This window comes from Emydura macquarii, unplaced genomic scaffold (assembly GCF_026122565.2).
Source record: "Emydura macquarii macquarii isolate MOO-44397 ecotype Brisbane River unplaced genomic scaffold, CSIRO-AGI_Emac_v2 contig_3517, whole genome shotgun sequence".
NCBI lineage: Eukaryota > Metazoa > Chordata > Testudines > Chelidae > Emydura > Emydura macquarii.
Window position 1 is genome coordinate 4493929 of NW_027133654.1, and position 27835 is coordinate 4521763.

Below are 27835 nucleotides of genomic sequence, written 5' to 3' on the forward strand. Positions count from 1 at the left end.
AGACACACTAGGCACGTGCCTAAACAGTGGCAGATCACCACAGGGGCAAAAGGGGCCCGTGCTCAGGGGTCCCAGCCAATTTTCAGGCCCTACACCAGTGACCAACTCTGGCCCCACCCCCTGTACCCGGGCCAGGCAGGAGGGAAGCAGGAGGCACCCAGGGGTGAGTCTATCCCCCCCCTGCCTGGAGCTGGCTGAGCCAGTTGCCCCAGCCCAGACAGTGGAAAACAGGAAGGTCAGGCGGGGCAGGCTGTGCCTAGGGGCACGTAAGGGGTGAACCTGGCCCTGCAGGCAGCGCCAGCACCGCACCGCAGCACGGAGCCAGGTGGGCAGAGCAGGCCGCCAGGCGCCAGCAGCGAGCGGAGGAATCCTGGGGAGGGTCCCCCCTCCCTCCCGCCGAGACCGCGCTGCTCCAGCTGGGAGGGAGACTGAGACCTACGTAACACCCGGCCGGCCCCCCCCGGGGGCGGGGCCAGGGAGGCACGTGATCGGCCACGCCCATAATAGCCTCGCTTTCCCTGGGTGGGGGGAGCGTTTCTCTCGCGCTACTGGAGGCTGGCGGCAAGCGCTCCAGTGGAGCTGCTGTTGCTAAGCTAGCTGTTTGCGTACGTCGGAAATGACGTGACGTGACGTGACGTTGTTGATGCGAAGCAGGAAGCGGCGGCAGCAGCACGCGCTGGCCTTCGTTGCTCTCGCCCTGTCTGTGTGTGTCGCGGCGCTTCCCGCAGCGGAGCGAGGCCGGGCCGAAGTTGCCCCTCCCCCAATGAAAACGTCTAAAGCAGCGAACGCCCCCAGAGCAGTGCCGCGGGAAGCCGGGTGAGAGGCGCGCGCGCCTGCCCCTCCCCCCCCGGCCCCTCCAAATCCCAGCCGCCCCCCTTCGCGCGCGCTCCAGAGCGGTGGGGCTCGAGACAACGCGGCCTGTGAGCAGAGCGCTGGGAAGGCCGGTGCTGGCCGCGGGGAGCCCTGGGACCCCGGGCCCTGCCCAGCCTGCGGGTGTCGGGTGGAGGCGCCTGCCCGGTAACGGGGGAAGGGGGGGGCCGCCCCTCGCTCACAGCCCTGCGGAGGAGGAAGGCAAGGCCCGCGCGCTGCTCAGACGCTGGGGGCTCTGCCTCCTACCCCCGGCCAGCCTCTCTCGGGCCCTCTTCTCCCGCTGGGTCTGCCCGACCCGCTCAGCCTCCTCCCCCCGGCCCTCCACTTGCTTCTGTGGGGCGAGGAGACAGAAAGGGGGCAGGAAGCGGCAGAGTGAGGGCAGAGCCTCGTCGGCCGAGGTTTGGGGAGGCTTAGACTCCTCCGGCCGCTTGTAACAGCTCCTCATGATGTGCAGGTCCTTACTATGTCAAGAGTACGGAGAGGGGCCTGGGGCCTGGTCTCCCTTTCATGCCGGCTCCGTTGTGTAGGGGGCTGTCACTCGATAAGTCCCCAAGCCCCACCACAGTTTTGCACAAGGGAAATGTTAATGGAAAATATAGCTAAAAATAAACATGTCAAATTATATATAAGAAAAATCAAGTTCTGCTAAGGCTAACTATATTATGACTTTGTCAGTCTCCTGAAGATATATACAAAATCTATCAGCTGCCTATATGTAGTATAGATAGCAAGCACAAAGAAAAGATTGGCCTTGGAAGATTATTCAGTATAGCCTGCATAAGCTACAGGGATGCAAAGTTGACTTTTAAGGTGCTTTTACATTCCCCCTGATTGGGGGGCCATCCAGGTATCAGTCTTGTTTCACACCCTTGGTGCAAGTTAGAACAGATCTCAGGATGCTGTCTCTTGTGCCAGTTGCATAGGAGACATTCTTGCCACCAGGGATGCACTGGATATGTCTCCTGTGCTAGAGAGGCCAAGAGGAGTTTGGTTACCAACCTCTACTGCAGCTCTGTGGTACCAGAGGTTTTCCAAAGTCATGGGCAATCATCAAGGAACTAAATCCACTGGAGTTAAGCAGCTCTGTGCTATGGAATAAACTCTAATGTGGATCAACTCCTTTATTATTTGCAGTGTTGTAATAGCTATGCAAGTCCCAGGATACGAGAGAGACAAGGTGGGTGAAGTAGAAGAACTCTGTGGTGCTTGAAGGCTTGTCTCTTTCACCAACAGAACAAAAACCTTACCCACCTTGTGTCTGACACCTTAGTGGACATTTGTAACTATACCCATAAGAACATAAAATTAGAATGGCCATATTGGGTCAAACCAATTGTCCATTTAGCCCGGTATCCGAGCTTCCAACGATGGCCAGCATCAGATGCCTCAAAGGAAGTGACTAGAACAAGGCAATTACTGGGTGATCCATTTTCTGTTGTCCAGTTTGAGCTTCTGGCAGTCAGAGCTTTAGGGACATCCAGAGCATGGGGTTGCATCCCTGACCATCTTGGCTAATAGCCATTGATGGACTTATCTGCCATGGATTTATCTAATTCTTTTTTGAACACAGTTATACTTTTGGCCTTCAGAACATCCCCTGGCAATGAGTTCCACAAATTGACTGTGCATTGTGTGGAAAAAGTGCTTCCTTATATTTGTTTTAAATCTGCTGCCTGTTGTTTTCATTAGATGACCTCTGGTTCTTGTATTATGTGAAGGGGTAAATAACACTTCCCAATTTGCTTTCTGTACACTATTAATGATTTTATAGATGTTTATCATCCCCTCTTAGACGTCTCATTTTTAAGCTAAACAGTCCCAGTCTTTTTAATTTCTCCTCATAGGGAAGTTGTTCCATACCCTAATCGCTTTTGTTGCCCTTTTCTATACTTTTTCCCGTTCTGTTACCTATTTTGAGATGGAGTGATCAGAACGGCAAACAGTATTCAAGATGTGGGTGTACCATTGATTTATATGGTGGCATGATATTTTCTGTTGTATTATCTATCCTTTTCTAATGGTTCCTAATGTTCTGTTAGCTTTTTTGGCTACTGGGGCACATTGAGCAGATGTTTTCAGAGAACTGTCCACAATGACCCCAGGATCTCTTTCTTGAGTGATAATAGCTAATTTAGACCCCATCATTTTGTATGTATAGTTGGGATTATGTTTTCCAGTGAGCGTTACTTTGCATTTATCAACATTGAATTTCATCTGCTATTTTGTTGCCCAGTCACCCAGTTTAGTGAAATCCCTTTGTATCTCTTCGCAGTCAGCTTTGGACTCGATTATTTTGAGTCATTTTGTATTGACTGAAAACTTTGCCACCTCACTGTTTTACCACTTTTTTCCAGATTATTTATGAGTGTGTTGAATCAGCACAGGTTGTGGGGATATCACTAATTACCTCTCTTCACTGTGAAAACTGACCACTTATTCCTGGCCTTTGTTTCCTATCTTTTAAACCAGTTACTGATCTGTGAGAGGACTTTTTTCTTTTTCCATGGCTGCTTACTTTGTTTAAGAACCTTTCATGAGGGCTCTTGTCAAAGCTTTCTGAAAGTCTAAGTACAATATATCCACTGAATCACCCTTGTCCACGTTTGTTTGACTCCTTCAAAGAATTCTAATAGATTGATGAGGCATGATTTCCCTTTACAAAAGCCATGTTGCCTCTTTCCCAACATATTGTGTTTATCTGTTTATGTGATAATTCTGTTCTTTACTGTAGTTTCAACTAATTTGCCTGGTACTGAAGTTTGGCTTACTGGCCTGTAATTGCCAGGATCATCTCTGGAGGCTTTTTTAAAAATTGGTGTTACATTAGCTATCCTCCCGTCATCTGTTACAGAGGCTGATTTAAGCTATAGGTAGCATACCGCAGTTGTTAGTTCTGCAATTTTATATTTGAGTTTCTTCTGAATTCTTGGGTGAATGCTGCCTGGTCCTGGTGACTTATTACTGAATAATTTATTAATTTGTTTCAAAACCTCCTCTACTGACAGCTCTATCAGGGACAGTTCCTCAGATTTGTTGCCTAAAAAGAATGGCTTTTGAATGGGAAACTCCCTCAAATCCTCTACAGCAGTGATTCTCAAATGGTGTTCCGCGGAACCCTAGGGTTCCGTGGGCTGAGCGGAAAGGTTCCACGAAGAAGAGGTACCGCACTGCCGAACAGCTGCTCGCGCGCCGCCGAACAGAGGAAGATTTCCTTGTCTTTTTGGTGGACGGTCTGTCATGTGTGGGCAAGGGTTCCGAGGGCATGGCATGGGCGCGCAAGGGTTCTGTGGGTGGAAGGAAATTGAGAACCACTGCTCTACAGGGAAGACCAATGCAAACAGTTCATTTAGCTTCTCCACAATGGCCTTGTCATTGTTGAGTGCTCCTGTAGTGCCTTTATCGTCCAGTGGCCGCTCTGACTGTTTGGCAGGCTTCCTGCTTCTGATATTATTTGCAGATCACATATCTTTTAGCTGAAAAGTTTTATAGAAAAGTATTGTTGCTGCTTACAATTCCTGTATTATTGCTGCATCCACATATTTATGGATAGTTATGCCCACTCTTCTCCCTGTCATAATTTCATTTAAGATACCGTTGCTTAGCTCTTAATTTTTCTTTTGAATTAATTCCCCCATCCTTAGGATTATTTGATTTAAGAAATTCAGCACTAAGGTTTTTTTTTTTGTACATTTTTGCAGCTTTTAGCACCAGGTACAGTGTGTTTGAGATGACTGATACTTTAATTTACAAAATAGTTTCCCTTAAAGCTTTTGAATAGTTGGAAAGTGTTTTAGCCACATGACTCAAGTTGAAGTTATTGGCTATGCTGGTTATTTCCTCATGCAACATTTTGAAACATTTTGTCTTTATCTGTATTGTTTTAGGAACTGGTTAGAATTCAAAGTGTGCAAGGGATTTATTTTATTAAAAATACTGGAGTTCTCTAAATCTGTTGCAACTCCTAAAACCTAAAGTTAGACTAGTATTGGCGACACTGAGACCATTAGCAGTATTGAATGACATCAGATGAACAATTTTCTCTCCTTTTTTAATAGCAAGGAATGTGAGCAAAATGAAGCAGGTGCATCCTCTGAAGACTATGTCATTGGGCAAGTGGTCAACAGTTTGTTGCAAAATAAGTCCACCACATGCAGAACACACCCCCTGGCACATCTTTTTAATTCTTGTGAGTCAGAAAGACAGCCAGTGTTTGTTGCTGTACCAAGAGTAAGTAACTGTTTTTATATACATATTGTTACTTTAATGTTAAATGAATGGCCCTTCTCACAATAAATGGTTTTGGTTTTTCCTTTAGGCCAGGCAGATTCCATTGAAACCTTTTGGAACACTGGAATCTGACTCCCAATCTTCAAGTGACTGACTAGTGCTCTTCATCTGATGAGGACTGTGAATATAAATAAAAGCCATATATCAGAAAACTAATTTTCCCTAGTTTTCAGCTTTCCCTATAAATATTCTGTTCCCATGAGGGAAGCAAGACAACTATTCGTCTTGAGTCCCAAAATAAAAACAAACAAAATACACATAAATGGGATGGAGAGGCAGAGGGAAAAAATACTTTAAAAATATAGATATAATAGCGAATAAGCACTCCTTATAGGTCCTTTATCAGTTCATTACTGGCAATTGCCCTTGGCTTTACTGTGTGTCATGACCATAGTCTCTATATATCAGTTGTGGTTATTCTGCATGCCATCATATTTCCTCATTTCATTGTCCCGAATGTTAGTATGTTTGGCAGGGGAGATGACACACGACAGTTGTGGTATCGTAGCATTTACTCAGTGATTTACAAGCTGTTATAGAACTTGTACAGAAGATCAAATTTTATTTTACTTCCACAAAAAGAAGAAAATGGAATGAAAAAAGTAATGATCAGTTTTGCCTGTTATCAGATCCTTTTTTAATTTAGCATTTGATACATATCTTCTGTTTCAGTTAAATTTGAAAGTGGTGGTTGTGCAATAAATACAAAGTCATGTTTAAATGTCATAATTTATTTTAAAAACAGTACTGTAAGTGGGAGCTGGCAAATTGACAGGAAAAACTTTTTTGTCAAGTTTCTAAGAAACTTTAACATAATAAATTAAAGTAGTTGGCAGCATTTAGTGAATTGGAGGTAGAGTCCTGCTTACATATATAGTGCAAGAAATTACAATGGCTATGTGTGTTTCTTCCAGTGACTTCACCCCAAAGCCGAGATGAATTAATTTACTAACTATATGGGTTCTCTAATCCAATTGTAAGCTAATGTATAATCTAACCTTTGCAGTAATATTGGCACTATTACTTCATATAGATTCAATTGTCACAGAAACAACAATTCTTTATCAGCATGACGAGCTGTACAAGTGTAGCCAGTTTTACTTTTGTCTGCTCATGCATGTATTGCAGAGACTGAGCGATGACAGTTTAATGACTTTGCTTTATGTTAAGATGGGAGTAATGTCTTTATTTCTTTTTTTTTCTTTAAAACAATTGCTCTGGGAATAATATGCAGATGCACTGCATATTGACATTCTTCCATGTTTGCCAGTATTATTTTTGTTTATGGTCAGATGCAAATTGAGGGAAGTCAGTTAACATTAAAAGACATTTTAGTAAACAGCAGCTTTACAATAAGCCATAAGTGTCATGTAACACATTAATGATTGTTGTTTCATTGCAGACTTGCCTTTTTAAAATACTTACATCATCTTCATCAGAACTGTTTAAGCTGTTTTGTGACAGAGTGGGGCCAACGCAGCACTTTTCTTCTCTTGTCTCCAAGGAGCATGAGATAGTGTCACAGGGGTCTTTTATCCATGAATTTGCCCTGATTTATACTTTACAGTATGTAAATCAGGGAAAGATTTGGCCCCAAGAAAAGTATGGGTCACATCTTGTTCTGATCAACTGAGCTTGGTCCCTTCATGAAATCACTGTCTCCAGTGGTCTGGAATGTGGGACCTTGAGAGATCACTGTCACACCTCATCCCGAGTGTTTGTCAGAACAGTATAACTATCTACTTCTCTGCCACCTGAAATGGCCAGCTTAGAAATAATCTACCAGAAGTTCATGAAAACTTTTAAAAGTTGACTTAAATTTTATCTTGATTGACTATTTTGTTCTTCACCTTTTTCTTGCTGGTAAAAAAAGGTTTCTTGTACTAAAAAACATTTGTACTCTAAAAGATATTCTTGCTCTACATTCATCTCTGTGCTGCAAGACTGCTGCCATTTTTATTTAAATTTAAGAACCCTTGATTGCATCAATGTTTTGGGTGTCCTCCAAAACCTCAGTTAATAAAAATTAAAATAAAAGATTCTGCTGTGCACTTAAGTATTTCATTGTTGAATGTCCTTAGATGTCATATCAAATATTCTGTTAATGTTGAAAATGTATTATTTCTTTTTTATGATCACGTGGTAGAAAACATTGGAATGGCTTTTCAGTGCATCATATAAAATGAGGCAGTTATTATGTAATAGATTTTCTGTTTTGTAATAGAGGTTATATATTAAAGAAAAACTTTCTCTAGACCGTATGATTTTTTTTTTAAGGAGAATAAGAAACGAAAGCATACAGACGTGGAAAGGGCAACAGAAGATCAGAGCTCATCTACTAAACAAGAACCTCCTATAAAACTGAAGAAAGCCAAAAAGAAGGAACTTTCTATAGCAGAGAAAAGGTTGGCAAACAGGTAAGTAAACAGTTTTTAAATAAGATGCAAAACCCAGCCTCACCTAGATAGGTCAAAATCTCACTGTTGCAGTTAAGTCAGAGAATAAAATGCTTATTTGTTCTTTAAGGAGACTATGGGTAATTTCATACAGATTGTCCCAAAAGGGAGTAAAATCCCTCACCTTTTGGGAGTGAAGGGCACAGACTGTCTGGAAAATTAGTCCTGTACTTAAGAGGATGGACTAAGGCAGTGGTTCCCAACCTTTTTGTCTTGAGGACCACAGATAACATTTTTACAACCCTGAAGGGCCACCAGTGCTTGCCCCCCTCACTGCAGCCAGGCGGAAGGAGTTGAGTGAGGAGGCAGCCCCTCCTCCCATCCCCTTGGCTTCAGCAGAGAAACCGCATGTGTCCTATAGCCCCATGCGCTCCACCAGGTTCCCTAGGCAGTGGCTCTCTTCTGTAGCCATGGGGATGAGAGATCAGTGCTCCCCTCCCTCTGGCTCCAGCAGGGACCCCAGTGCCTCTGAACCTAGGCGGAGTGCTTTGCCATGCTCCCTGCTATGGCCAGGGAGAGAGAAGTGCTGAGCTCCCAATCCCTTGACTGCAGGAAGGAGCCTGCACTGGTCTTTTAGTTCCACAGAAACACGCTCCACCTGGGTTCTTAGGCAGTGACTCCCTTCTTCAGCCAGTGGGAGGGGAGCCGCAGGCCACTTTGAAAGCCCCTGTGGGCTACTTTTGGCCCTGGACCACAGGCTGGGAACCATTGGACTTGCAAGAGGTGTGTTTCTAAGGTTACAATCTACTTCATACAAGAAAGAAGCCTAATCCTAGAGAGGAGGTGTGCTGATAGAAGGAAGTCTTGAACAGCCTGCTCATCTTTTAGCAATTCCATACCCGAGAGGCAGGCTTGCTGTCTGTCAGAGCAACCCTCTGTTATATTATTTATTGCCTTAGAAATTTATATGGAAGCTAGGTACTAACATTCAGTGATGGAAAAAGTTATTCCTTGTATTAGCTTGTTGACAATGAAATTTGCTCAGTTCTAGCATTTGGAAATAAGGTTACCACCATGTATGTTCTCTGACATATCTGTTGCATCTTTAACTAATTAAATCTGCAAATTTAATTACATTTAACTAAATCTGCAATCTTACATTTGCTGTTTCTGCTCACATAATCCATAACATTTGAAAGGCTGCTTTTAAAACTGAGTAGATGTCAGTTATTGTTCATAGTCTTTTTGGCATGCGTCTTGGATAGACTGAGATCTAGCAGCATGTCTATAGAGAACTTCCTCAAGGGATTGTATGTTGTGTGAGCCTTGAACATTAGAAAAATAACTCTTAGTCTTAATTTAGGAAAAAGCATTCAATTTCTTTTAAAATTTTATTCTGTATCAAATTGATTTATTTTGCTATCTACTCAGTTACACCTATTAAATAGCAATAATGACCAGTAAACAGACTGGTAAATAACCAAAAAAACCTGACCATAACACAGAAAATGATTAGTGTGTAATGCATTTCTATCCTTCCATTAAAAATGGAAGTTTTGTCTTGTTGCACCTGTACAATTTCATTTATAAATGCAATTTAAAAACAATTACAATGAAGAACTTTCCTTTTGTGACTGAGAAAAGCAAAGCTTTTCATAACAATCAACCAGTTGTGTTTTTCACTTGTGCCATAGAGAGTGTGCATTGGAACAGGCAGATGAAGAAGAGGAGGAAAAAAAGATCAAGGTCAAACAAAAGCTAAAAAACAGAACTTCTCAAGCTGTCACCAAATGCCTTGCTAGTTCAGCTAATGAAAATGGTGTAAAACAGTGTAAGAGGAAAAGTCAAATTGACAAAGCTGCGGAGATGCTAAAGAATCAAAGAACAGTGTTTGTTGGGAATTTACCCATCAGCTGTACTGTACAGGTGAGTGACTAGTTTTCTGTGGGCTAAATGGAGTCATAGTAGGTCTTTGTTTAAAGGTACACTCTCAACTTGAAAAGGACAGTTGTCTGAAAACTAACATTTATGACTGAAAGATGTAGAGAGAAAATATCTTCATGTATCTTGTGCATTTGACAGCTCTCTGTATATAATTACCCTGCTTCCCTCTATAGTTAATGAATTTCTCCTTTGCTGAAATAACTTTTATATATGTTGATGAGCAGAAAGACCTTCTACAGTTTTATAAGAAAACATTAAAATCAGTAAAAACGAGAGTTCTGTAGCACTTTAAAGACTAACAAACAAATTTAATTTCAGCAGGCATAAACTTTCATGGGCTCCACCCCACTTCCTCAGATGCAAGTAATAGAAATCATCCAGGAGGCAACATATACATATCCAAGGGAAGTGACAACAATGGGGAGGTAGATGAAGGCAGGGTACTTGAGGCCTAATTACAACCATTGAATAGGAGGTGAGAATGGGTGATAACCATTCCAAGTCCCAATTCAGACCCAGTTTGATTGTGTCAAGTTTGCAGATGATTTTAAGCTCAGCAGTTTCTCTTTGAAGTCTGTTTTTGAAGTTTTTTTTGTGAGAGAATAGCAACTTTCAGGTCCGAGACAGAATGTCCTGGGAGATTGAAGTGTTCACACCTGGCAGCTGAACTTTGTGACTTTGTCCTGACCCACAACTACTTCAGATTTGGAGCCAATTTATACCTCTAAGTCAGTGGCACAGCTATGGGCACCCGCATGGCCCCACAGTATGCCAACATTTTTATGGCTGACCTAGAACAACGCTTCCTCAAAACTCATCCCCAAGCACCTCTCCTTTATCTACGCTACATTGATGACATTTTCATCATCTGGACCCACGGGAAAGAGTCCCTCAAGGAATTCCACTGGGATTTCAATAATTTCCACCCCACTATCAACCTCAGCCTGGACCAGTCCACACAAGAAATCCACTTCCTGGACACTACAATACAAATAAAGGATGGTCACATTAATACCACTCTATACTGAAAACCAACTGACCGCAATACATATCTTCTTGCCTCCAGCTTCCACACTGGCCACATTACATGATCCATTGTCTACAGCCAAGCCTTAAGATACAACCGGATTTGCTCCGATCCCTCAAACAGACACAAACACTTACAGGATCTCTATGAAACATTCTTAAAACTACAATACCTACCTGGAGAGGTGAAGAAACAAATTGACAGAGCCAGACGGGTACGCAGAAGTCACCTACTACTGGACAGACCCAATAAAGAAAACAGAACACCACTGGCCGTCACCTACAGTCTCCAGTTAAAATCTCTCCAACACATCATTAAAGATCTACAAACTATCCTAGCAGATGATCCGTCTCTCGCTCGGGCTGTGGGAGGCAGACCTATCCTTGCTTACAGACAACCACCCAACCTGAAGCAAATACTCACCAGCAACCATACACCCTACAAGAAGGCCAATCCAGGAACCTATCCCTGCAACGAACCCCGTTGCCAGCTTTGCCCACACATTGACTCTAGTGACAGCATCACTGGTCCTAAACACATCACTCATACCATAAGGGGCTCATTCACCTGCACATCTACTAATGTAATATATGCCATCATGTGCCAGCAATGCCCCTCTGCCATGTACATTGGCCAAACTGGACTGTCACTATGCAAAAGGATAAATGGACACAAATCAGACATAAAAAATAACATTCATAAACCAGTTGGAGAACACTTCAGTCTCCCAGGACATTCTGTCTCTGACCTGAAAGTTGCTATTCTCTCAAAAAAACTTCAAAAACAGACTTCAAAGAGAAAACTTGACACAATCAAACTAGGTCTGAATCGGGACTTGGAATGGTTATCACCCTTTGAAGACTTTGTGATTGATGTGCCTTTATTTAAGGGTACAGTTTGATCCTTCATTGTTCAAATCTAATTAGGAAATAGTCCCAAAATAATTATAGATTGAAAATGGAAATTTTCAAGATGGAAAATTTAAACTTCTCTTCATATATTCAATCTATCAAATAAAGTCTAAGCCAATTCCAAAAACAAGTGAATATATTAAAAATTACATCTACCAGTTAGATTTTAATTTGGTCTTAGCCATGATTGTACAAGTGCCCCTCAATGAACCAAATGGTCATTTTCTGGACCATAGATACTTCGCTTACTGAAAAGGCTTGAAAGAATATCTGCATTTTTCTGTAATTATATTGTTTACTCAGCAGTTGTCTAGCTTTTTCCTAAATGTACAGTCTTACACTATATTGGAAGTAACAGTGAATTTTAAATTGCTATTGGTAAATAAGAAGCAAAACATGTATCAGAGAAATAGGAGAAACTAGAATTAAATAGGTTGTTCTGTTATATATGTTTTTTTGCATTTGAATCTAGAAATTACTGTTTTACAATATGAAATGTGCAAATTTCAAATAAATGCATTAGGGGCTTGAGGGGTGGGGTGGACGGGTGGGAAGGAGAAGCTAAATCTGAGATCAGCTTCTTTCGCTTTCATCAGCTGGAGTCAGCAGAGAATTTGGAACCCAATGAGTAATTTTGCTGGTTACAGAAAATAAATAAGGATCATAATCTTACAATATTATAGATGTGCCTTGTATTTAAAAAGCCAGAGTACTGAGTTCAGTTTTTGCATTCAGTATTGTTCTTGCTATTAGCAGAGCAAAAGCTCTACCAGCTATTTTGACTTTCTTCCTTATCTTACTGCAATAGTAATTCATAGAAATGATACGGTTGAAAAGGACAATGTAATTCCTCTCTTCTTTTTTAAGTGAAATAAAAATGCTTTCTTATTCAGTAATATAATTCATGTTACTGGTTGAAAAAATGGACTGAAAATACATGTAACTTCTGTTTAGATGCTGAAGTCGTTTTTTAAAGAATATGGACAGATAGAATCAATTCGATTCCGTTCTTTGGTATGTTCTTTCCACTCATGTTATCTGATACAAGCAATTGTGTTATCTTAAAGGAGAGCATTTATAAATCATATATCTTTATTAGTTCACTAGCCATATGTCTTGCCTTAGAAAACTTAAATTAAGCCTTTTGAGAGCAGTGCCTGGCTTCCATGGTATATCTTGCTGTCAACACACATTGTTCTTACCACAACACTTGAATTTATCATAGCCACATTCTCTTTGAAAGAAAAATGCCTCAGAAGTTGTTGCTTGTTTTGCTAAAGATAGTCTTTGACTGAAGTACCATAACACAGGGATTTAGAGGACATATTACAGAGAGAACAATTTCATTGTAAATCAATGTGGTGTATACATTAAAAAACAGGCAAGTAACGAACTAAACCAACTGAATTTCATTCTTTATACTTTTAAGGTCTTCCTTAGAATTTCCCCTAATTGCTCTTTGAATAATTTTGCCTAGTAGAGTGACTGTATTACTTTGGGTGGAAATACCTGTTGAACTTCTTCCTATGTAGTTTTCGAGCCCAAATATTTGAAATAGATTGATAAGCTCAGTAAGGCTTTTCAGCTAATGCTTGTTTTATCTTGAAGGTTCCAGCAGAGGATACTTTATCCAGAAAGCTAGCAGCCATAAAGTAGGTTCTCCTGGGGAGTTTCAGATTTTTACTAACGGGAAAACCATTTTTTGTAGCTTCATTGATGTTTCTCACATGCTCGCTCCCTCTCTCTCTCACACACACACAGTCATGATTGTTTCCTTCCTATCTTTTATTTTTATCTTTTTAAAAAAATTATAATCAACTCTGTGCTCATATAAAATAGAGAAAAGGCGGGTGATGTAGTATCTTTTATTGAAACAACTTCTTCTGTTGGTGAGAGAGACAAGCTTTCAAGCCGCACAGAGCTCTTAAGAAAGAAAATCCCAATGTCACAGCAAAATGCATGGTGGAACAGATTGTTTAGTATAAGTAGTTAGCACATATTGTAAAGGACCATTCAAGATATAGTGACCTCTTAACGCCTTTGCAGTCATAGGACAAATAGGAGGGGGTTATTGGGTTATAGATTGTTCTAATAAGCTGTAAACTCAGTTTAAAATAGACATTCTATGATTTTCATGATAGGTGTAGGAAACCACTTGCCACCACTACACAAGTTTTTCTCTTTACTAAAGACTAGATCCTGTGAGGTACTAAGAATCCTCAACTCCTGGTGATTTCATTCGGGTTTGAGGATACCCAGTAAGCTGCAGAACCTAGCTCTGAAAGATGACTGTTAAAGAGGGGGTAAAGGTCCTTTGGCTTCTGTGGTAGATCATGCTGTTTTGGGGGCACAATCCCCAGGCTAATTTTATATTTGAGAGAACTGAAATTGTTACCCTAAATTACGTCAAGGCTTGCATGATATGTGCACAGCACCATGGTGTGGGTGCGTGGAAAAAAATCTCATGAGAACAGGGGCATGCACAGAAATTTAAATTTGATCCCTTTTGGAGAGGCATGTTCTCCTCCACCCCCTGCCAGAGCTCACTCTTCTCCCCTCCCAAGAAGCTTGCTCTTCCGTCCTGGCAGAAGCTAGCTTTACTCCCCACCATCAGAGCTCACTCTTTCCTCCTCCACCTGTTCCGGCGTACTTCCCTCCTTTCCCACACTCTGAGCAGGAAATCATTCTTCCTAACCCAGCCTCTGCAGGAGATCGCTCTCCCTGCCCTGGGGGCTGGAGGAGTTCTGTGCCCCTGACAATTATTGGGGGGAGGGGGCTGTGCCCCTGCTTGCCCCTCCTTGTGAACGCCTCTGCATGAGGATTGCTTAATTAAGATAAACTTTCTGTCTTTCTCTTCAGGCATAAGGTACATCCTAATATGAAATATATTAATGCTTATGTGGTTTTTAAGGAAGAAGGTGCTGCCACTAAAGCTCTTCAGAGGTATGTTCCATTTTTGTTCCTCATTAATGGCATTATATTTTGAGAGACTGGATTAATAGGATGTCAGATTACAAGTATGAACTGTCTAGTTTGTTGTGTTTGACTCAAAATAAAATCACTTTTTTTAAAACTGCATTTGTAAGAAGCCTGTTAGAAATCAGTGATAGGTTGTAAACCAAACATTTTAGTCACGCATCGGCCAATTCTGTTTGCCTTCTAATAACTTTCTTTTTTCTCTTGTGTTACAATAGAAATGGAACACAAATTGCCAGTGGATTTCACATCCGAGTTGACATTGCTTCAAAAGCCACTTCTGTAAGTAATATACATGATTTCAGAAGAACTTTTTGGTATTTGCCTATAACCTAGTATCTTATTGTTCTTTTTTTCTTCTTGTTTAGCATGATAATAAGAGGTCTATATTCGTGGGAAATCTCTCATACGGTAAGTTTAAAATGGATGTTCACATTCAGTCAATATTTTATAATTTTATTTCCTCAGTAAATGTAAAATAATTGAAGCTTATCTTGATAGTAATACTACTCCACCTGTTAAGAGTTAGGGTAATGTGTATAGATACTTAAATATTAAAACACTTCAAAATTAGATAACATATTCTAAATTTTAACCGTGAAATGACAAAATTATCAGTGGTTATACATTTCTGGCAAACTATGTAAATATATTGTTTTCTCATCTTTTCTGAATAATGTCCCTGTCAGTGTTCCACTTCAGGTGCACATGCACCCTTTGTGCCTTTGATCAGGGATTTTTGGTAGCCATGCCCATCTGGTCCACACATACACCCTACCTATCCTCATGCTCTGTATTGAGGGTATATAGGGTTGCGATGGACAAACCACTCTCAGTTCCTTCTTAACCACCTAAGTGTTTGGTGTTTTTATTTGGGGGTTGGGGGGGAAGGATGGGCCAAGATGCTTTTAGTTTCTTCCCCTGCCCTCTCTTTCCTGGGGAACTCTCCTTTCCCTTTTTCCATGGGGCATGGAATCTTCACAACAGAGATCTGCAGGTGATAGTGCCAAGTCATCTGCCAAGAGGCACTCTAAATCTCCTGAGAAAGAAGATTGGCCCTATGAGACTTGCTGTACTAGAGACCTCATGCCCTGCTTCAAGTAGCCTTGGTACCCAGGGCCCTCTACATCTAAACCCTTGAGTACAGCTAAACCGCAGGGGTACTGAAGCATACCTTGGTACTATCTAAGCATGATCCAGGTGCTAGGGTCTCTAGAGACTCTGCACCAAGGAAGAAGGTACTGACTGCGATCTTCACTTACTTATTGCTGCTTACAGTACCCAGATCATCAATCAGCTGGTACCAGCACATTCTGCACCACCCCTAGTAGTGCAGGTTTCCACTTCTGAGACTCATCAAGTTTCTGCACAGATCTGCCTGGTACTGCAGGAATTCAGATTCTCCAGAGATCTATTAGTCTCCAATGAATCTGAGTCTCCATTGTTGAGTGCAGGAAGACACTCGCAGTACCCATCTAATTTATCACCGGCACCACATCACTTATCGGTACTAACTGGTTTCCCAGTGCCCATGGGAACAAACAGGCAACCTATTACTCCACCATTATCTCCTCCTTTGGACTGTGGAGATGACAGTTCTTCAGACTCAAATTTCTATCTGAGGTTTCTTCAATGATGAATTCAGGCCTGACTCTTCAAGGACACTTCAAACATACATCCTCCTTGGTATGATCAGCAATATCCCTAACAGCAATATGGAGATTGTTGGGTAACCTACCTTTGACGTTTCTCCAGGGTATCTAGCTCTAGAATTGAGCATCAGAAAGAGCACTCTTCTTTCCCCTCCATCCCCTCTCATCAATTCCCACCACAGGAGGAGTTGTTTGAAAAGCAAGAAAAAAGAGCCGATGAGGTATCCCTCATACAAATATTTCTTCATCCTTTCCAGATGAAGCATTATGCCCCCCTCTCCCACTGGTCACATGTAGATGATTTCAAGCAGTTTCAAGATCTGATGGAGATCACTGACATTCTTCAAATCTTCTTGGAAGAAGTCTAAGAGACAGACCCAGCATAGACTTTCGGACATTCTTTATACACAGTCTTCCAATTAAGTAGCTTTGCCCATAAATGAAGCATTTCAAGATAATTTTCAAACTCCAGCTTCTGCACCTCTGACTGTTGAGGTCAAATAAAATGTACTACTTTCCCACTGGGGGCTCTAAGTTATTGTTCATCCATCCTCTCATGCATTAGTCATGGAAGCGGTGAATGAACACCACATCATTCTAAACCCACCCTGCATGATAAAGACCCAAAGCACTTGGACCTCTTCAGTTGCAAGAGCTGCTCATCTGCTGCCCTGCAATTCAGAATTGCTGAGTGCCAGGCTCTGCTTGCTAAATGTAACCATGACAAGTATAGCAAGTTTAATTATTTTATAATGAGCAGACGCAAAGAGTTCCAGGCCATCGTTGTGGAAAGCCAGCTCCCCATGAGAACAACTGCAAACTTCCCTCAGTGTAGCTGCTGAAACAGCAGCTCAATCCATCTCCACAACTGTTGTCATGTTCTGAGCCTGATAGTTGCAGTCCTCAGGAATCTCCAAAGACGTTCAAAACATGTTCAAAGACCTTCCTTTTGATGGGCTCAAGTTGTTTAGTGAGTCAGCAGATGAGTCCTTAAATGCTCAAAGATTCAAGGGTGACCCTCTATTCATTTAGGATCTAGTCACAGGCAATCAAGAGATTTAATAGATCACAGATGGCTCAACAATCTCGCCTGTCTCAATTTTCCACCTACCAAAGATCATCAGAATCTCCTAAAAAGAAACCTGGGCTGCTGAAAAGAACACCTTTGATTACTCCAACTGTGACAACTCAACTATGCTCATCAGCCAAGCATTCATTTCAGTATGTTGGTTGGGGGTCATGAACATTCTGTGATGCTTTGGGGATTCACCCAGAGCAGAAAAAAGTTGTCACTTCCTGCCCTATAACCCGAGGTGCTTCTGTGCTATGAAGCTTTGGCTCAGATCCCTGACACCAGCAGCCTGGTTACTCATGGAATCACAGGCTTAGTCTACACTTACCTGGCGATTCGGCGGCAGTCGACAGGAGTTACACAAGCTACACAGAGTAGCTTTGCTGCCGTCAGTATAGACATACCCGTAGAAATGTAGGGCAGGAAGGGATCTTGAGAAATCATCAAGTCCAGTCCTCTGCACTGTGGCAGAACCAAGTAAATCTAGACCATCCCTGACAAATATTTGTCCAATTTTTTTTTTTTTTTAAAGCTTCCAATGATGGGGACTCCACAACCTCCCCTGGAACACTATTCCAGAGCTTAAAAACCCTTATAATTAGAAAGCTTTTCCTAATATCTAACCTAAATCTCCTTCTGCAAATTAAGCCCATTACTTCTTGTCCTGCCTTCAGTGAACATGGAGAACAATTGATCACCGTCCTCTTTATAACATATTAGAAGACTATTATCAGGTTTTCCCTCGGTCTTCTTTTTTTGCGAGGCTAAATATGACCAGTTTTTTACCCTTTTCTCATAGGTCAGGTTTTCTAAACCTTTTTATGATTTGTCACTTCTTGCAGGGTGACACCAATAACCTCTCCAGTATTGAGTCTACCCAAAATTGTCTCCTCTGCAGTGCTCAGCCCCTCTCACTGAGGCACTCATAAAGATAAAAGTTCGTTTTTCCTTTAAAGAGACAGTACACAGCATTAGCCCGTTTGGCTGAATATTTTACTCTGCTGTTTGAAACACTGCACTGAAATGGCTGTGTAATAAAACAAGATTCTGTTTATTAACAAAAAACAGATATTTCAGTGATGCCAAATAGAAGGAATTGAGATAGAAATGGTTTATAAACAGCAAAAGTAAAAATACGCTTCTAAGACTAAAACCTAACTTAACAAACTAGAGCCTTTTGTTCAAATAATTTTCTTACAGCCATTGTTCTTCCAGTGTGCCTAGCCATTTCTTAGCCAGGATCCAACACAAAGCTCAAAGCGCTTGGTTACTTTGTCTCTTCAAGTGAAGGAAGACAGGCTTTCTAACTCTGCTTACAGTATCCTCAACATTTCTTTGTTTTCAAAATCAGGAAGTCCTCTTGAGGGCTCAGCTTGTTGTGTCCATCACAGAGCTGACGCCAGATTAGTTTTTGCAGTGTCCTACCTCCATCCTGATATTTAAGTGATTACTCCCCCACTTGCTAATTTGATGGTTTTGTTTACCTTTTATGTAAATGCACGTCTGTTGTTTCTCTTTGCTTAATTTACATTGGGGGGACATATTCAGGGTATTACCACAACACTAGTTTAACCATAAATTCCTTTATTAAATCCAAAGACTGAGTGGTATTCATAGTATTGCTCCAAACATACCTAAAAAGCCTAAATAGTAAGCAATTTACTACATCCACTACACTTAGGGTGCTTGGGCTTATATTGGTCGGTTCCAACTTGGTCAGGCAGGTATTAATAATGAATCCTTTAAGAGTTTACTTTTTATACCCTTTTAACAAACAAGTGACGTCATTGCCAATTCCTGACGTCAGCTAAAAACCAATTTGAGACCGTTCAGGTGACTGACTGATATTTAAACCATCTGCAGAGGCCTTTTTTTTAGAAACTTTATTTTATTTTGTTGTTTGAACCAGACATCTTCCCTACTTCATTCCTTCTGGCCTTATAACTCATTACTTCAAGACCTTTCTTTGACTTGCTATTTAGGCCCTTTCTTTACAACACATGTATCTTTAACCACATTTAAACTAATTTTAATTCTCTGAGTTTATATTTATTCTACAACATTCCTTTGTATAGGGCATTTAAGAACATGTTTCCAGCACATACTTATAATTTTTCATATATCACCCATACATACATCATGCAATAATATTAATTACCAGAATGTTATCAGTTTGCATACAATATCTTTCATAACACCTTAGATATACAGATTATGACAAGAGTGAGTTGGAGTATGCTAAGCTGGTCAGGTCAGCTGAGACTCACTGCTAGATACGAGGGAGCCTCTTGCCTTCTGGCATTGGGGTGCTATAAGGGTCACATATTCGCACTTTCCGTACCTGCATCATCCTGCCTACATCCTCCCATATTTGAGTTCCTCACTCACATTTCCACACCCTTTGGATGCAGATTACTCCTAATAGATGGGTTCTGGGGATTATAATGTTGGGCTGTTCCATTTCCAGTCCCTACCCTCGCCCCATTCCGCCCCCTTTTCAAGGACCCGTCTCATGAACCTCTGCTGAGCCAAGAGGTTCTATCCCTTCTCCACATGGGAAACTCAGTTCCCATCCAACACAGTGGGAAAGGGTTTTATTCTAACTATTTACTGCTTCCTAAAAAGAAGGGCAAATGGAGATCAATCTGGATTTTAGGATGCTAATTGCCTTCCTCCAGATACAGAAATTCAGGATGGTGAGATTTGCAGCTATTATCCCGACTCTAGAATCAGGGGACTGGTTTGTAGCCCTCGACCTACAAGATGTGTATTTTCCTATCATGATCCATCCTTCTCACAAGAGCTTTCTGTGGTTTGTTGTTGGTCAAGACATTCAATATTAAGTGCTCCCTTGTGGGTTTTCTACTATCCCCAGGGTGTTTACAAAGGTTATGGTGGTGATTGGCTCTTATACCCAAGTCCAAGCTTCTGTCAAGAAAGCTACAACTCTGTTTGGCATGCTAGAACTTTAGCTCAATACCAAGAAGGCTTATCTGTTTAGTGAAGAGTTCATGCTTCAATGTGCAGAACTTGCCTACCGAAGGACAGATTTCTTAGTGTGACAAATTTGATTATGCAAGTCCAAGTGAGCCCTCAGGTAACTGCCACGTATTGTCTGCAGCTTATCAGTCACATGGCAGTGTGCACCTTTTGTCCCATTATATGCCCAGTTACATCTGCACTGCTTCAAGGTCTGGCTCAGGATGGTTTATAATCCCAACAGACACAGTTTGAACAAGTTCCTCACCGCATGCTAGTCTCTCTCAACTGGTGGAAGAATCCAGGTGAAGTCTCCAAGTGACGGGTCCCCTTCAACCATCTGCACCCCATCATCATCATAGTTTTGGGTGCATGCCTTCTAGGGCTTATCTCCAGGAGCCTATTATTCAGGGCTTATCTTCAGTAGCATACTATTCAGGGTAAGGAGACTGCCCAGGAATCTTCTCTCCACATCAACTTTCTGGAGCTCAGGGCTGCCCGGTTTGCCTGCCAGCACTTTCTTCCTATGATCAAAGGACAATCTGTACTAATAATGACAGACAACAGGGCTAGTACATACTACATAAATTGTCAGAGGCAAGCGAGATCCCCTTCCCTTTTCTGCAGAAACTATAGTTATTGAATTGGTGTATAGCCCACCGCATTCTTAAGCAGTTTACCTACTTGGCCTCCAAAACACTGTAGCAGGTCTCAGCAGGCACTACTCTCAGGATCACAAGTGAGAACTCAATAACTCTGTACTCTAACAGATATTTCTCACGTGGGATTTCTCAGAAATAGATCTTTTTGCCACCACCACCACCAACATGAAATGTGCAAAGTTTTGCTCAAGAGGAGGTCTAGGTCACCATTCCTTGGGACATGCCTTTGCAGGTCCTGGTCAAAGAACCTATTGTATGCCTATTTTTTGACATCTCTTATCTTCAGAGTTTTAAACAAAATCAAGCAGGACAAAGCCAAGATCATCTTAATTGCACTGACTTGACAGGACATAGGTATGGTTACCATACCTCATTCACCTCTCCTCTCAGCCTGCTATCAATCTTCCATTAATGCCCAACCTTTTTATTCAAGACTCAGGAAACATTCTTCACCCCAACTTGAACACTCCGTGATTCAAGGCTTGCTACCTGCTTGGCAAATGGGCACAGAACTCTTGTGTTCCACAGAGGTTCAAGAGGTTCTATGGAATAGTAGGAAAGAATCAATTAGAAAAACTTATCTACAGAAATGGAAGAGATGTTACACCTGTGTCCTCCCAACTCTCCCCTCTTGGTGATCCTAGAGTACCTTTTTGATTTGAAGAATGCAGGCCTTTCTCTGAGTTCCGTTAAGTTCATCTACTGGATATTATGGCATTCTATTCTCCAGTGGAGAGGGCTTCAGTCTTTGCTCATCCTGCAACTTCTAGGACTATCAAAGGGTTATCTAAACTGTTTCCACACATCAGTGAAGCCACCCCCGCCTGTGATTTGAACTTAGTCTTTATTTCTCTGATGAAAACTCCTTTTGAATCTTTGGCCGCATGTTCACTCCTACATCTAGCCATGAAGATGGCTTTCTTGGTGGCTATCACCTCTGCTTGGAGAGATGGCGAGTTTTAGGGGGTTTTGAAGGCTGACACCCCCCCTCCCTCCAAGTTTTCTTTAAAGGCAAGGTATCCCTCCAATCACATCCTTTCTCCCCCCTCCCCCCGATTCTTATGTAAGATCACCTCCGATTTTCATATCAGGCTGTTCATCTGCCAGTTTTTTCACACACAACTTCATTGGTCTAGGGAGGACACCATCCTTTACATTTTGGGCATTAGTAGTCTATTTGAAGAGGACTAGACCCTTTTAGACCTCTCCTTGATTATTTTTGTTGCATACAGAGTTAAAGGAACAACTGTGTCCACCCAGAGATTTTCCATATGGGTTTCTGGTAGGTTTCTCTTCTGTCATGAAGCTGCTGACATCCTGTGCCTTCCTAGAGTTGCAGTCCATTCCACCAGATCAGTCTTTTGCCGTACTAAAGAACATTCCTATTGCAGAAATATTCAAAGCTGGCATATGGGCCTCCATCCATACATTCTCAAAGCACTATGTTCTAATGCATGCATCCCAGGTAGATGCTGTATTTGGGACTGCCAACCTCCAATACATTTTAGATCCTACTTCAAAGCACCCATTTTGTCTAAGGAGTACTGCTTGGGAGTTAGCTGATGTGTAGCACTCATATGATCATTATTCGATGAAGTTATTTACCTTGCACAGTAAGTGGAATTCTTTGAGATGTTTATCCTTATGGGTGTTCCACTATCTGCCCACTTTCTGCTCTGCTTTGGAGTCTCACGTCTGTGGGACTTTGCAGTTGAGAAGGAACCGAGGGTGGTTTGTCCGTTGCAGCTCTACATACCCTCAGTATAGGGCACAAGGATGGCTAAGGCACATGTTCAGACGAAATAGTGCACCTGAAGTTGAGCATCCACTGGGAAGATATCTTGAACTCCAGTTACTGTAAATAGTAAGTAACCTCTCCTTTAGTGCTGCTAAAACATCATCATTTTCATTTCTGGTTGTTGAGTGAATTTTTTTTTTGAGAGAGAAATACAATGAAGTTACTTAGATCTAAAACTTGATCTGTCTTAAAATATAGAATGCAAAAATTATGTTCTGGTAACTGTTTTTAAAGTTTAATAGAACTTACAAAAATATTTTGTTTCATCTGCTTCTGCAGAAGAAGCAGTTCAACTATTTCCAGAGTATACTGACATTGGGCTTGAAACCTTGTTTACACACACACTAATTTTGTATCCCTTAAGTGTATCGTTACAGCAATAAAGTTCCCACTAGTGTGGCTGCAGTTATACCAATATAAAGAGGCTTAGAGAAATATAGCTTATTCCCCTACAGGAATAGGAATAACCTATACCAGTATAAGAACAATAATACCAATATAATTGCATCCACACTAGTGATTGTATAATTTATTATATCAATTCAAAAATCACACACCTAGCTGGCATCATTATACCAGTACTGGCATTGTTACATCAGTAAAACTGTGTGTGTAGGATCCATTCTCCTCATTCCCATTTCAGTCAAGTATATTTTGCTTGCAAAAAGTATCACATCAGGCCTATTATTTAAACTGATTATCATTTAGGCACAAGTAGGAGTTAAACTGTGAAGTAGCTGTTTCAGGTTTTAAAAAATACCAATTTTAGCTCCATTCAAACCACAGATTTACGTTTTTCAAACAATTTACATCTTAATGTAGCCTTTGTTTCTGCTTATTGATGTTGTGACCCGTCTGTGCCTAGGGCAGCCACCTGAGAATGCCAAGGTCAGGGCAGGCTGTAAAAAGGGAGCAGATTCTCCCAGCACTTGTGGGTGGCATTGAAGCCAGACTTCCCAGCCAGCCACAAACTGTGCTTCTGATTCCCCCAAATTGGTTGTCAAGAAGCCAGTACACTAATACACACAGCCCCCTTCACTGCATTCCAGTTTCCGGCTCCCAATCAGCCACTAGATCCAGTAAAGAAACCAGTTGTTTATGCTGTTTATTAAAAAGGTTCCATCTGACCTCAGTGTCAGCCACAGTACCAGATCAATATAAGTTTGGATCTTACCCAAAATACCATGTTGCCAGCCAATCCTTTAGTAACTAAAACTAAAGGTTTATTATAAAAGAAATAAACAAACCATCAGAGAAGTGTTAAAGGATTAGAGTAATCAGATACATACAAATGATTAAAAAGGCCATATACATCAGGTTTCTAGAAGAATTGTGGAGTTGCAGGCTTGTACAGTTCCTTTGGCATACATCCAGTATCTGGATGGGTCTTAGTCCTTCGGTTCAGTTGCAAGTGAATTGATCCAGAGGCAGGTATGGGTCTGTAGCTGAACAGGAACAAAAGACAAAATGGTTTCCCAGGCCACCGCCTTATATACCTTCTGGCCCTGGCCATGCTGTTTGTGGAGTTTTACAGGAATCAAAATGGAGTCTAGGGTCACATGGGCAAATCCTGGTGACTCATTAGGTGATACCGGCTTCTTCCCCTGGGCCCCTTGCACCTGGGAATGTCTTAATGGGCCATTAAGCAGGCTATTGTTCTGCGGCCATCCTGTCTGGGGCGTTACCCAGCCAGCACAATTTGAAATACAGATATATCAACCATATCCATAACTTTCATCTAACATATAACACATGAACATAAACATCATCATCTTACTTAGCACATCATAGCCTTCCTAACAGTACCTGACATGGCATATCCCACATAGATTATTATGATTTTGACACATTGACGTCACACAATAGAATAAATGCTCCCCCCCTCAATCTAACCAGCGTGACACCCCCAACGCAAAACTGGTGTAGAAGGGAGTAATCAGAGCTCCTGAATACACCTCAAGGGCCCCCATGATCGAGCCAGCATGACAGATGTTTTATTGTTTCTCAAAGCTTAATCTGCACTTTTCAAAGTAAATGTCCTAGTTTAGGTATTCTGTGTTGTAAATGTGTAGATAATTTCTTGTCAGATCAAATTTGTTTTCACACCTAAGGTGTCTAAAAATACATATGTATGGGTATATGAATTTAAAACTATACCAAAAATTGTACTATAGTTTTAAAGTGGTGTCTATTTCATTGACATAACCCCACAGTGACTGCTTCTTCTTGCAGAAATTGAAGATGATATTGTGCGAGAACACTTTTCTGAATGTGGAAATGTGGTAGCAGTGCGAATTGTGAGAGACAAAAACACAGGCATTGGCAAAGGGTTTGGCTATGTTCTGTTTGAGGTATGGAAAGATAATATTCTGGGAAACCAGGAATTCTCCAAATACTAAATGAAGATCTGCCTGAATCTTTTATTACTGTGTACAAGTCAAATACATGGTAGTGTACATTGTACTATACAGGTAGGAAGACATGTCACTGCACTGAGCCATTTAGTGTAAATTAAGCAGATATAACACAAACGGTTAAGCGATATGCACAAGAGGAGTTGTGGACTGCTGAAGTGAAAAGTGAGTTTTAAGGAGCCATTTGAAGGTGGAAAAGAGGAAGTCTTTTCCATTTACAGTTACCAAAGGAAATGGTCCTTCCACCCAGCCCCCTTTCCTGGAAGAAAACACTATTAAATATTTAACTTTGATACAGATATAGATATAAGAAATATAGTGTTACCTTTTCCTCTGCCTATGGAATCTGCTTCATTAAATCATAGAGGAGACTTCCTTACAAATAAGCTGACACCAAGCTGTAGAAACCTGCGTAAGGCCTGATCCTGTGAACTGTGTAAAGAAAATTTATCTGTTTCATTTCAGGATTGGGCCATTGGATGCCTTGCACCATCATGCCTTTCATGGGGCCAAAATAATCAGAATTTTAAGTGGAACTCTGTTGGTTTCAGTGGAAAGTTCTGTTTAAAACTAATGGCATATAGGCCATGGAGTATAAGTCTGTATATTTTGCTGAATCAGGCTTTCAGGGCTAATAGTTGTCAGAGAGTTACTATGTATTGCACATAGGTCTGCTCATGTTCCTGAACACAATACATATGCTATATTCAATATATACAGCAGTTCCTTCCAGACTGATCTGTTTTACAATTTTGCATAGGCAGAATATATACAAAAGATTTTTGGTTTTATAGGTAGTGTCTGTCCAATTGTTCTTCAAAATTAATGTATTTGGTTTCATAGAATACAGATGCTGTACATCTCGCTTTGCAACTAAACAACTCTGAACTGAAGGGAAGAAAACTGAGAGTGAAACGCTGCGTTGAGAAGGAAAAACAAAAGAAAAGTTCCGACAACATAAAGGATTCTCTTGGTCCAAAGCACAGATTTCGTACTTCAGTAAAAAATACAAAAAGATATACCAACAATTCATTTGCTGGTGAAAAAGCAACCCCATTGAAAAAGAAAACAAAGACACCAAAAAGTGTGACTAGAACCAAAGCTGGAAAACACCAATAGTCTTGCCACATTGCTAATTTTTGAATTTGTAAAAATGTTTGTTTTTAATAAACTTCAGTGGAAAGGTGGTCTGACAGAACTGTTCCTTACATATAAAATTGTGACCAAGAGTGGTGCCAACTCATCGTCTCCTTTTTTTTTTTTTGCATGGCTTTTCCCTGTTTTTCACCTGCAAGCAGCCTCATGGCAATATAACTCACTGGAAGGACAGCTGTGCCTATCCCTTGACTCAAAGTGTCAGGGGTGTCATGTAGGTTACAGACACATTTTACTCTTCGGCACCTTTCCATTATAGAGGTTCTTTTTCCTTGGAGATGTTTGTATGAAATTACTCATACAACAGTTATCTTAATACAAACAAGATTTGTTATAAATGGGGGAGGTTCTTTTTCCTTGGAGATGTTTGTATGAAATTACTCATACAACAGTTATCTTAATACAAACAAGATTTGTTATAAATGGGGGAAAGTTTTTGTTTATATTCCAGATTATACTTCTTGTAAACTAAGTCTTTCACTTAGTTGCAGGTGGGATAAAGAGAGAGCACTTATATGTCTAAAAAGCAGTGTTCTGACATTTCGTCAAACCCTTTTCCAGCCAGAGAGAAGTATCTCTGTTGCTCAACTAGCACATCAACTCTCAATCCAGGCTCACCACCACAACCTTTCAAACCACTCTCGTTATCTATAGGCATAAGAGGTTTTCAGGACTCCTCTATTCTCTGACAGATGGGTCATGGATCTACACAGTCCCTTTAATGATGATTAATCATTTGAAAGATGGATATTGATGACCTAGCTCAGGGATTGTTTCTCCTGCTGCATAAACCCAGTCTCCACTTTCGCTGAACAGGAAGTTTCCTTTATTACTTTCACTACAGTGAGATAAATTCTGACTCATCTTCTATTTGCAGTGTTGTAGCCATGTTGGTCCAGGATATTAAAGAGACGTAAGTGAGGTAATATCTTTTATTGAACCAACTTCTGTTGGTGAAAGAGAAATTTTTAGTGCTACACAGGGATCTGAAGATGAGAAGAAGAGCCCTGTGTAGCTTGGAAGCTTGCCTCTTTCACCAACAGAAGTTGGTCCCCACCTTGTCTCTGATCTAATATGAAATATACACTAACAACCCCAAAACCCTCTGTCACAGAAGTAATGCAGAAAATGACCACCTAATGGGCTGCTTGGTCACATATCAGAGGGAAATTTAGTTGTAGGGAAAGATTTAGTTGTAGGGAAAGATTAGAAAAATTGAGAGGTATAGATGAACTAAGTCATAACTAAGGGGGGGGAGAAGTATGTGTAGGACTGTTCTAAGAGTGTAAATGCCATGGAGGGGGGAAATAGGCTTAAAATGAGGTCAACATACCTACTTCCATCATGGGTGTGAAAAACACGCACACCTTACTCATCTACTTATGCTGATTTAACCGCCAGTGTAGATGCAGCTATGGCAATGGAAGAATGTTTCTGTCAACATAGCTAGCTTTGTTTGGGGCTGTGGTGTTCCTATACTGCCAGAAAAACCTCTTCCACGAGTGTAGGCTGGGTGTATGCTACAGGGTTATTTTTGCATAGCTATGCTAATGTGGTCACTGTAGTGTAGACATAGCATTTGTATTGAAGTTGGAGGTACAACGCAGTTGAGCTAAGATTATGGAAAAGTATCAAGTAAAATTAGCACAGATTTAACCAACCAGGAAGGGCATTAAGGTAAGTGACAGACCA

General features: G+C 41.1%; 1 protein-coding gene across 1 annotated transcript; it reads left to right on the plus strand.

Annotated features, from left to right (window-relative positions):
• Window positions 1-547: 547 nt before the first annotated feature.
• RBM34 (RNA binding motif protein 34) lies at window positions 548-26175 on the plus strand. Its single transcript, XM_067535902.1, has 11 exons — window positions 548-816; window positions 4926-5097; window positions 7435-7574; window positions 9248-9479; window positions 12390-12449; window positions 13044-13087; window positions 14295-14378; window positions 14630-14693; window positions 14780-14822; window positions 24807-24925; window positions 25832-26175. The coding sequence occupies exons 1-11, from the start codon at window positions 644-646 to the stop codon at window positions 26105-26107; spliced, it is 1407 nt and encodes a 468-aa protein (XP_067392003.1). The 5' UTR covers window positions 548-643; the 3' UTR covers window positions 26108-26175.
• Window positions 26176-27835: the final 1660 nt, after the last annotated feature.

Excerpts from the sequence above, each read along its gene's own strand:
- RBM34 (XM_067535902.1), top strand. The coding sequence starts at position 644 with ATGCGAAGCAGGAAGCGGCGGCAGCAGCACGCGCTGGCCTTCGTTGCT. Across the intron at positions 817-4,925 it reads GCAGTGCCGCGGGAAGCCGG|CAAGGAATGTGAGCAAAATG; the intron begins GTGAGAGGCGCG and ends CTTTTTTAATAG. Across the intron at positions 5,098-7,434 it reads TGTTTGTTGCTGTACCAAGA|GAGAATAAGAAACGAAAGCA; the intron begins GTAAGTAACTGT and ends TTTTTTTTTAAG.